General features: G+C 33.3%; 1 protein-coding gene across 1 annotated transcript; it reads right to left on the minus strand.

Moving 5' to 3' along the window:
- Positions 1–3,718: 3,718 nt before the first annotated feature.
- Positions 3,719–5,004, minus strand: LOC122054684 (trihelix transcription factor GT-3b-like). Its single transcript, XM_042616123.1, has 2 exons — positions 4,595–5,004; positions 3,719–4,312 (listed from the first exon to the last, which is right to left on the minus strand). Exons 1-2 carry the CDS (start codon positions 4,946–4,948, stop codon positions 3,719–3,721), a joined length of 948 nt encoding a protein of 315 aa, XP_042472057.1. The 5' UTR covers positions 4,949–5,004.
- Between the last annotated feature and the right edge of the window lie 7,316 nt (positions 5,005–12,320).

Below are 12,320 nucleotides of genomic sequence, written 5' to 3' on the forward strand. Positions count from 1 at the left end.
ATAAAATATTGAGAATTTAAGTACTAAATAATTTCTATTGGATTTTCTAAAATTAGATGGCAAATGTGATATCAACCTGTCTATACGGCTATCTTATGCAGTCTAACAACTGAAAGAGTAACTTGACTACATAATATAAAGAATAATTAGGATTCAAGGTAGTATACGTATATATCTTTCATAGTGGTATTTTTTGTCATCATGGCTGCTGTTAAGCTAGACAAGTAATGAAAATTATACAATAAAAAAGCATAATTAAATAATATGTTTTTTTGTAGAGAAAACAAATAACAGACTACAACACAACAACCACCACAACCAAGCATCCTACTAAGTGGGGTTGGCTAAAACAAATAAGAGATTAGCTAAATAAGGTTTTTAAAAGTAGAGTGAAAGCTTTGTGAGAAAACTAAGTTAATACAAATAATTAAACCTACAAATTTAATGAAAGTAATTTTTGAAAGAGAAGAGCACTGTATTAAGTAGCACAGATCTATACGTCTCTGATGTCAAGGTCTAGTTTTACCCAGTTTGTAATACCTAGTAAAAACATAATAATGGGTCTTATAATGGCTTTAATCCTAAATATTCCTAAAAACTATAAACTACATATCCCATCCCAAACAAGGGGACCAATTGATGATGTGTGAAGCCAAAAATACCTAAATGGATACCCCAGTGGCAACTGGTTATATGTTCATCTTTAGAGAGATGATGTCTCTTCGGGGTGGTACGATGGTTAAAACATGGGGTATTGTCACATGAGGTCTTGGGGTCGAAATTCGGCGTGACAGAGCATGACCTCCCCCATGTCTTGGCCATTTGCACTAACAGCTAGTAGTCACCCGTGATTTACCTCTTTCATGTTGATTTAGGGACGGGTTGGCGGGGGCGCTGGGGGCGAGCGAATCGCCTTTTGCCACATCTTTAGATAGATGATTCATTATTCCAAAGACTAATAGCCGTCCGTGATTTATTTCTTCCGTGTTGACCCTGGGATGAATTGATGGAAGCGCTGGGGATGAATATATTCACCTTTTGTCATCATCTTTAGAGAGATGGTGAATTGTTCAAAATAGAGATAGTATGATGAAGAAAATTGATGTTAATTTTGAGATAACCAGTTGAAGAGGATGCTATTACTAAATTGGGGGAAGATGTGCCTTTAACGAGCTTTGCTTCTTGGGTTAGCTGCAAAGTTAAGACCTTTGATCAACGTCAATATTTGCAGCTTGCTATCAGAGGAACACTCAGAAGCATGCAAGATTCTCAGCAGTGTGGAATCAACCATGAACAGATTTATTCTATTGCTGCAGCTTCAACAGATGAACCACCCATCTAATTTGGCTCAATCTGAGTTGCCTACATAGCAATCTCACTGTCAGACCACTACACAACTCGATCTTAGTTAGACCTTGGTTTGTCCTCTCCAGAATTAATCTAGATTTCAGCATCACGTACATGATCCTCAGCAGGCCGCATATTTCCAACTTTGAGTTGTTAGTGTGCGCTTCCTGTTGGATTTGTTTCTTTTATATATATATATATATATATATATATATATATATATATATATATATATATATCCTGTAGAGGATAGCTGTCATCTCATGGTGGAAATGAAAATCAAGACGGTTAACATTCAGATATTATCGACTGGTCAGGCGAACAAGTCAGCGCTAAGACATCATCGGCCGATCGGGTGGTCATGCCCCGACCAGAGGAAGAAGGGTCCGATCTGACCCTGCCCCGACATGGGGAGGTGTCAGCCGACCGATGCTCAATTGAGTAGGGGGCGTCGGATGAAGGAGTCGATGTGCAAAAATTGGGCCGAGCGGCTATCCTGCTTAGCCAAGTAGCAGGGCTCGGTATTGGCAGAGCGGAACTTCTGCCGAGCGGCTAATTTGCTCGGGGCAGACAGCAAGACTTGATAGGCAAAGTAGAATTTCTGCCGAGCGGACGTGACACGAGCACAGTAGAATTCCAGCCAAGCGGACGGAATATCGGAACAGCGAAGTTCCGGCCGAGCGGTCAACCCGCTCTGCCTAGCAGCATACTCTCTCTGGTATCCATCAACATCATTTTGGGAGTTAGTGCCACCGACATAGGGCATGGACAACTAGAAGATCGTACGACGGAAGCTTCTACTGTCACTTCAGAGACATGCTCGGCCCGGTGAGTTACTGTGTCAGGGACACTTTATTGACAGATCTTTTCAGGGAAAACTTTGGGAAACATACTCGCCTTGGAGAGCGTGCATGTGCGCTACAGGAGTTTTATATAAGGGGGGTCCAAGCATCGGCGAAGAGATGCACGCGATAGACATTGTTATTGCTACTATTCATTTTGCTCCGCCTTCTTCATCGCCGATGATTGATTTGAGCGTCGGAGGACCAACGCCGATTCCCTGGCTGGACACTGACATCATTTATGTTACAAGTCCGAGCGGAGTTCATAGGAGGTCAGTGAGAACGTCACATCTTCAGCTTTTCATCTTATCGACTTTCGAGACAGAATATATATATATATATTTTAAACTCTTGATTATCTCATCAAATATTATTTTCAAGATTTAGCGGTAGAGTTATAATAATAAGCACACAAAAAAATTATCAATTTTAAAAATATATATATATACTTAATAATATAACCTAATTCCTACACGTCAAAAGCAAAAGTTGATGGGATGACCGAGAGCCTTAAAAAATAATTTATTTTAATCTTATTACATATAACATACTATTCATTAAAATATACTTTTTTCAATTGGGTCAAAATTATTTAAACTCATTATTTAACTTGGGTAAAATTATTTTAAAATTTTTTAATAATTATTTAGTCGCTAATACAACATTATGACAACTAATACAAAATTATTATAATATTATAATAGCTATTTATTAGATAATTATTATGACTATTATAACAATTAATATAATATTATAGAGTAAGTAAATAGTTGATATAATTTTGTTTAAATTAATAATAAATTATTTTAATACAATAATATTTTGTATATATAATAATTTTGATTAAAATGAAATAAACATTTTTTCATATTATAGAAACCACCTCTTAATTATTACACATTTATTTTAAAAACTAATGTTCATTTTTAATGTAAGATGTTCTTTTTAAGTTTTTTTACTTTCGGATTATTTATCTCATATTTTATTTAAAAGGTTTGGTTGTTATTATTGTTATTGTTGTTCATTTAAAACAAGGTACAATTATTTGCATGTGACATGACTAAACTCATGAATCTCATGATTTCCTCACTCCGGGAAGACTTGCCTTTTTAAACCACAAGTCTTCAATTCTATCCTTCTTTTCAAATGCCCTCATTTTTGTATTTCTCAAACGACCTTCAGATCTATATTTTTAAGGATTTTTTTAATTCTCTTTCTTCTTTTCTTTTAATATTTTTGTCTGATTTATATAATAGTATAAATTATAAGAGTAAAGAAAAATGATTTAAAAAAATAAAACAAATGCACGACTTGGAGATAAATCCATTTTTTTTGTCCCTATAAGATAAATTAAAAATCGCCTATAAATTCTTTTCAGAAATCGACATTTACAAGCAAAGCAAAAGCAATCTCTGTTATGTAAAGCAACTACGTGGCAGATTAGTAAGCTGTCGAACAGAGGAACTAGTCGTCCTTGATGAGCTCATCAAGGAGGGCGGAGAAGACGAAGGCTCTGCTCGCCGGAGAGATCATTCGTCGTCATTGATGAGCTTGTCGACCAGTGCCGCGAGCAGGGCCTCCGTCTTCTCCGCCCTCCTCTCCTCCCTCTCCCTCCTCTGCTCCTCCCGCTCCTCCCGCTCCCGCCACGCCTGCTCCAGCACCGCCCTCTCCTGCTCCAGCTCCCTCATCGCCCCTCGCCACTCCTGCTCCATCGCCCGCCGCTCTTCCGCGCGCCTCTCCACCATCTCCCGCCACTCCGCTTCCATCCGCCGCTGCTGCTGCAACACCTCCTGCAGAAGCTCCTCCACGCCGGCCCATGTCGTTGCCCGATGCTGCTGCTGCTGCTGCTGCTGCTGCCGCGCTCTGGCCATACCGGTTTTCTTCGTTCTGCTCCTCGGGAGGAGTTCGTCGTCGATGCTGTGTTCGTCCTCGTCCTCGTCGAAGAACACGTCAGAGAAACGATCGCCGTCGGGCCTCTTCAGTTTCTTCTTCGGTTGGGAGGCGCCAGACTCGGATTCGAGCAGGAGTCGACGCATGCTCTTGGCCCGTTCCACGAACACAGCATTTAGCTCGTCGAAGAAAGGGCATTGCCGGCCGATTTGGGGATCGGCCGTCTCTGTACCCTAAAAAACAAAAAGAAACATTTCGATTTGAAAAAAATGTTTGCCCCAAATTCAAATTCGAATCCGAATCGGATAGAATAATGCTGTAAACCCTTTCAAAATCTCTTTTTTTTTGCAAAGCAAACAATCCACGAAATCAATCAGCCGGATTAATCCAGAAGATAAGAACAACGAAGAAGAACGCGAGCTCGACCTAAAAATCATGGCTTTCGAGACACAATCTCGAATGCAACTCGCAGAAGCAAAAGGGGGAAAAGGGAACAAGGAGGAGAAAGGCGAGACCTTGTAGCGATTGACGAGGTTCTTCCACTTGCACTTGCACTGATCCGGAGATCGGAGGTAGCCTCGATCCCTCATCGCGTCGGCCACTGCCTCCCACAGCGTCCTGTAACCCCGTGCCTTCGGGTGGCCTCGCTCCAAATCAGCCCTGATGGCGATCAAATCCCTTGTCTCCTGTTCGCCCCACGGAATCTCCCTCTCCCCCTCTCCCCTCAAGGGCGACGGCAGCTGCCTCCCCCCTCTGCCGCTCCTGCCGACCATCCCCTCCGGCGGCGGATTCACTTGCAGCGGAATTCCCGCTAGCACCGCCATCCTTCTTCCGAGCGCGTCACCATCGCCGTCTCCTCCTAGCATCATTCCTCCTCCAATGGAATATCGCTATTTTCAGTTCGTCGCCGGCGAGCCCAAACAGAGATAAGAGTTCCCGAACAGGGACAGACCATCGCCCATCTGCTCGTCTTTATAGACGCAGCATGTCGTATAAGACAAAGATGGTCTCCTCTTTGTAGCTATTTACCTTAAATGCCATTTCAGATGCAAATTTGGATATCGATAAGTATGGCTATTAAATTTCATATTTTTTTATTATTTTTTCATTAAAATAATAATAATAATAATATAGAACACTTTGACCTCTTTTTTGAATCATAACTTGAATTCTGTTGAGAAAAAGGAACCGAATGAAAAAAAATAAAAATTTATCAACTTTGTCTATGAAAGTCAAGGACAGAAGTGGACAACATAACATAACATGATTATAATTTAGGATTTTATTTTTAAAAATTAGGAGTTGGGTTAGCAAGTTCGCCCAGTCAATGGCACCGGTTTGCCACTTCGTGTGAAACCGCGTAAATCGCCAACGTCTCCCTTTAAAATTTGCTCGGTTCTTTGTAACGTCTACTTGTCGTTCCCAACTTTTCCTCCGTGTGAACGCAGGCTGTTTATTTTTTATCTGGACGACTTTCTTCCTGACGAAGTATTGGTTAGAATGACATTTTTATAAAGTGCGCATTCAGTTTTTAAAATTTTAAAAGTGTACATTATATTTTAATTTTCATTAAAGTATTTTTTTAATTATTTCATATATAAAAGTCATTGATAACACTCATTTTTTTTAAAAAAAAAGTTATATAATTTATAATAATCTTTTAAATTTATCCAAATTTTTATTTTAAATTTTAGAGTTTTATTAAAAATAATAAAATATAAAAGAATGTTAATAAAAATTAAAAATCTTTATTTTTTTATTATTTAATATCTAATTAAAAAAGTAAAAGTGAAATAAAATTAGGAAAAATTATGAGTTTTATTTTTTAATTTTTTATTAGCTCTTTATATTTTTAGAATTTGTAAAGTTTCAAAATTAAAAATTAAAATATGAATAAATTTAAAAGTTTATCATGAGTTATACTTTTTAAAAAATAAGCTTTTTAGTATCCTTAATTGTCTTTGTATGAACTTATTTAATGAAATAATTAAGTTTTATTTATTTTTAGTTTATTTTAATTTAGGGTTGAAATTGACGAGAAGTGTATTTTGAGAATTAGGAGTTAGTGTCATTTAATTAAAAAAAAAAATTAAAATATGATGCGTCAAAAATTTAAGTTACACCCTTTTGAAAACAAAAATGTCCTCTTGTTGAATCCAGATTCGGTCCAAAAAAAAATGTGGAATCGTCACATCAGAACAGATGGAAAGTGCATGGCGGAGACGTTAACCCCAGGTAATGACACCCCGGGGATCGACCCCTGGACCTTTCAGCCACAGAACCATGAACTCTCCATCTGTGCTACGCCCTGGGGACAATCCAGATTCTGTCCAAGATCATACACAATGAGAGTTTTTTAAGAGCTCCCATTATGAACGTAATATGTGGAAAGGAGCTCCCTCTCATCGTGAGAGGGAGCTCCCTCATTTTATATTTTGGATCTCTTTCTACCTTCGTTTTTTATTTTTTTATTTTTTAATTAATATAATTATTTTTATTGTAATTTAAAAAGCTAATAACTTTTTTTACATAAAATAAAATATAATGAAAAAATATAAGACCATAAAGAAGTTGGTTAAAGATTTTATTTTATAATGGAGAGATGTATAATAATTTTTACTTTTAATATGACATAGATGTGATAATGAAAAAATTTACGGAAAAATTTCATGACTGTGAATGTCCTTAGTATGTAATCCTTGATTTCTTTCTTCTCCTTTTCATATTTTATACGTCGTGATGATCAAAATTAGTTATAATTTTACCCATCTCTAATGACTTCTGATTATCTATTGAGATTCAAACTATAATCGGAATGGGAAGCTAAATCTAATAAAAATCTAAGTCAATTTTACGTTACGGACTAGAGAAATTGAATTCTTTATTATTAGAATCTTAGCATTAGTTAGTTAGAATCTATGTAAAAGTAATTAATTGTGCATTTCTTTTTACATCTTAATCCGGAAAATTATAGTAATGTATTTAGTTTTCCGTTTGAAAAGTGTCGTCGCAGGTGTGAACTCGGATCGGTGATGGGTCAATGTGCGAAAAATATAAATTGCATGGCCCCAAAGTGATATTAGTCAAATATGTTGCTTTTTCCCACGTAATGAGTCGAGATTAGTTATTTTCGTATATATGTATAAACTACAAATATGCGTGTAGATTGAGGTGGAGTTTTTTATTTGGATAATTTACCATATTCATTCAACTTTAAAAATATTCAAAACACGCAGCTAATTTTTATATTTATCGAAGACAACTTGTTATTTCCTTTCATATATTTCACTAACCTGAACCAAATTGAACAGGACTCTCACTTCAAAAGAAAACTCAAGCAATTCATGACCACGGGCATTCATAGCCCAGCGTGACCGTAAAATCATGATTTGGTGCGATTGCGAAAGCACGGCTAAGCGGTCGCAAGCGCCTGACCAACCGTCTGCGAGTGCTCATAGTCGCAAATGCTCACAAGCAGGCGACTGTGAAATTATTATCGTCGCAAATGCTCATACTTTTATTACAAAGCTGATTTCGCCTACTCCAACTGTTCTTCGTCACGGCGAGATGACAAGTAATAACTCATGATATCGAGGGTTTCTTAGGTGGAAAGATATTTAATCTTCCAGAGAATGAATTAAGTAAAAATCAACTTATATATAATGTAATTCTATTATTTGAGTACCAACTCGATTATAGGAGTGCTCATATTCTGATTATAAAAATTTTACTGTAATTTTTGTTAAATAATTCAAATTTCTAATTTTTTGAACTGAATACTGATTCAATCCTATATAATTTTTCTATCGATCATCAAATTATATCAAGAAAGTGCTTGTATTATAAACCACCGACGGTTATACATCGAGGTACTAGACACCTACGGATAATCATACTTTATGTCATTTTCTATAAATTTTTCTTCAAAATTGAGTATATGCACGATTCAATCGAGAGTCGACCTATTATGCTCTTGCCTTTTGAACAGTCTCGAGGGGCAGTTGGCTGTAATTTCATGGTGGCTAGCTAGCTGGCTATGATTTCGACCATGATTTTATGGTCATCTGGTTGAACACTCGGCTAACCGTGATTTTAAAGTTGCAAATATAATGCTTGAGGTACAGGCGACAACAAGCTGTCAGAGTTTTTTTTTTTTTTTAAATTTATTTTTTGATTAGGTTCATGGTTGAAAAATCATTTCAATAAGTGGAAGGGTATTTAATTTAATAAACCAATGTATTCTTTGATATATAAATATAAGAGTTAGATTTATATTTTGAGTATTTTTAAAGTCTGAAAATTTGTAAGTGTAGAATAATTTTTTTTTTAAAAATAATAATCTCAGTTAATTTTATGGATTATTTTTGAAGTGGTCGGCTCAACCCCAACCCCAAGAATATTATAAATCAGGGTCGGCTCAAGGTATATGCCATTAAGGATTATACCAAGGGCCCCTATTATATTGGGGACATCAAATTAGATATGTGTATATATATATAATATATTAATTTAAATATTAAATATTTAAAATTATAATTAAAATAAATTTTAGTCAAGATTTATTTTCATTAATAATTTTAAATTTTTACTAGTTAAATTATATTTGGTCAATAATTTTTAATTTTTAGATTTAATCAATAATTTTTTATTTTTATAGATTAAAGTTAAATTTGATCATTTTTATTTTTCTACTCATATTACATTTGATTGATAATTTTAATTTTTTAATATTAAAGTTAGATTTGGTTGATAATTTATTTTTATTTTTTTATTAAAATTAGACTCATAATTTTTAATTTTTTTATTAATAAAAATTTAATTTAATAATTAAAATTAAGTCTCGTTAATTAATTTAAAATATTTATTGATTATAATTAACTAATATTTTTTTATAAAAATATTTTTGAAAGTCTTTGAAAAGTATATTTAATGTTGGATTATTATTTCTCTCTAAATTTTATTTTTCTTTCTCTATGTTTTTTTATTATCATTTTTTTAGCATTATTATTGTGTCCTTGCTCTTTATGAGTTATTATGCATTTTTTTTTTTTAATAATTTGTCGTCAATTTTTTTGACTAAATAATTTAATTAATAATTTATCCAAGTTAAAATTGATAAAAGACAGTTTGGTTTACAAAGGTCCTGTCAATTTGGGATCCTCAGGAAGACTTTATTGTACACAGTGTCTATATCTATTAGACTATTACTCGAACCTATTACATTTAGGTCACACAATAATAACTTTCAGCTTTGCGTCAGACTCGAAATAATTTTTTTTTAAAAAAATAACAATTAAAATGTATATTAATAGTATTATAATAATTTATTAATCATTGTCAAATTAGTTAACATAATTTTTTTTTATTTTTTATAAATTTTACTAATAAAAAAAAAATGAGGTTTGACCGAAGATAAAGTTATTTCTATGTGACCTAGTTGGTCATTCCTTCCGATTGCATAAATAATCATTGACAATGTATAAAATTGTCCTTTTAAATTTTACTAACAAAATTAAATATCTCTAATAATATTTTTAATATTTATTTATAAAAAAATATTAAGGCCTTAATTTTTTTTCAGCCTAGGGTCTCAAGAATGATTGAGACGACCCTGTTATAAATGCAAATACGTTATAGTTAGGGATCGAACTGCGGATACCATTAATCTCATTGACTATTTTTGAAGTGATCGGTTTGACCTTAGCCTCAGGAACATTATAATATATAAATACGTTATAACTAGGGATTGAATTATGAATGTCTGAGTGATAACTTGAATATTGTACTATGACATCATAGCATCAGAAATATTATAAATTATTGAATGGTCTTTTAAGTGGGGGAGAGATTAGTGATTAAATTATTTGCGGAATAAAATAAAAAGTGATATTTCTTGCTTTAATCCTATCCTGACTTGATTATACGAAGGCATAAAGCTCCTGCACAAGCGTAAATGCCATTTATGAACTTAAATGTATGAATGCCAGTTTGAATATGTGTAAATGGAATAGTTAACTTTAAAATTGCACTAATTTCAGATCAAATTAAACTTGATTGAGTCTCTCTTCTCATTTTATCTCTAAGAGTTTTAATGTGTTGTCAGAAAAAAAAAAGAGTTCAACATTTAAAGTTTTTCTATTTCGAATCGAAGGCAGTTATATTTTAGGAGATGATTATTAATAAATCATCTTAATAAAATAACCCATTTACTTCAATCTTAATAATTATCCGAAAGAAAAAAAAGCGTATCGACAATCTTAAAATAGTCATTTGACAGCTAATAATATTAAGTCACTAATGATTAAATCCAATGGAACGTACTACCAACCAACTACTAATACTAACTCATGTCTCAAATTGACGTATCCATAACACAAGAGATTCATTTAAGTGAATACATTCGCCCCAATATTTCCGTCAACTCGTCTCAAGTTTAACATGAAGAAGGTAAATCATGGACGACTACTAATCTTTGAAATAATGTAATACATAAGGAAGATATTTAACTCGATTTTATCAAAATTCGAACCTCATGCCTTATAATGATAATACTTCATGTATTAATCATTAGATCGTCCTGAACGAATTGCATGTCTTTAAACTTGCTCCAACATACCTTAGCTTTTGGATGCATAATATAAACAAAGTAAAGTCAACAAGCTATTGTTTAAACTCAAAATACTTTGACAAACTTTTTGATTTTCAAAATAAAAAGTATGACAACTCAATTTTTGAATAAATAATATTATGATATCGTAGAGGTCATCCAAATATTTTAGACTAAAACCTCTTAAACCAAAAATATAAACAGAACTTTATTTGCAATTAGCCTCTATCAACACATTTCAGTCTCTATGAAATCATCTCAAGTCTATTAGACAACTAAGTTAATGTTATTCTACAACATAAGCAAAGTGCACCTTTAGCTATAGACACTTCTAAACAAGGTGAGAAATGGATTTAAAATTGAACTGATTTAACTAAAATTAAATAAATAAATAAAATTAACCAATCAAATCGATCAAATTACTTAATAAAAATTGAACAAAACCGATAAATATTAATTAATTTGATTTTAGGTTGAATTAATTAAACTTTTCAATAATAATATATTTCTATTCAATTTTAACTTTCAATTTAATAAATTCTAAATTAGGGATGATTTCTCGATTTAGGAATTTAAGCTCCTATTTATTCAGCTATTTAACTGAAATAGAAGTTTTAAAATTGGAATCAAATCGAATCCACCAAAATAATCGTATATTTAAAAAAAAAAATTTATCAAACAGAACTTGTAAATTAGATTAGTTTTATAGGTTAATTTAATTTAATCAAATTTTTACTCAACTTTAATAATATTTTTAATAGTTTAAAATCAAGAAGTAAAAGAATATAATTTAATTAATAGGAGCACCCTAAGGTGCTCACGTACTAAAATTGAAAGACTATTAAAGTTTTTTTTTTAAAAAAAAAAATCTTATGACTTGTAGCGGTTAAAACGAAGGAATGCCGGTCAAAATCAAGATGGTAAGGATTATCATTATTATTATTATTATCCATGTTTCAATAGATGATTTGACAAGATATCCTAATATTATCATAAGTGGTTAGCATAGACGGTGGACTCATGATATTTCTAGCGTAATGACTAGAGGTTGATTCTCAGAAACTAACGACTTGGGATGTATCTCACCATGTATTTATGGTTTATGTATCTATATGTACCTCTCTCCAGGGGCGTAGCCAGGATTTTCGATTAGGAGGGGCAATTTTCAAAAATTCATGAAACAAGAAAGGAATAACTTACAATTCTTGGAAGATCATTGCTTTTGAGAAAAATAGAGAAAATAAAATAGAGAGGAAGAAGTAAAAAAAAAAAGGAGAACTTTACTTTCTTCGTTAGCAACCTTGACTAGTTTCGGTGAGCTCGGTAATAACACAAAAAGAGCAAGGTAAGACAAAACATGACTGTTTTGCTGTGCCAATAAAATCCTAAAAAATACCAGAAGAGGAAGAAGATAGGGGGTTGATGGCTGCTTGATCTTGTTGCTAGAAGAGGGCAGCAACTGGTGTTGTATTTCTTGCTTGCTGGAGAAGAGAAAGGAGAAGAAAAAAGCTCGTGTGCTTTAGAAGAGGAGAGGAAAAAATTGTAAGTTTACTAACGTTGGAGAAGAGAAGGAGAAGAAGCAAATGAGGAAGAAGAGGAAGAAAAAAATAAAAGAGAGGAATGGGCGAAGAGGT

Source organism: Zingiber officinale, chromosome 3B (genome assembly GCF_018446385.1).
Source record: "Zingiber officinale cultivar Zhangliang chromosome 3B, Zo_v1.1, whole genome shotgun sequence".
Classification (NCBI taxonomy): domain Eukaryota; kingdom Viridiplantae; phylum Streptophyta; class Magnoliopsida; order Zingiberales; family Zingiberaceae; genus Zingiber; species Zingiber officinale.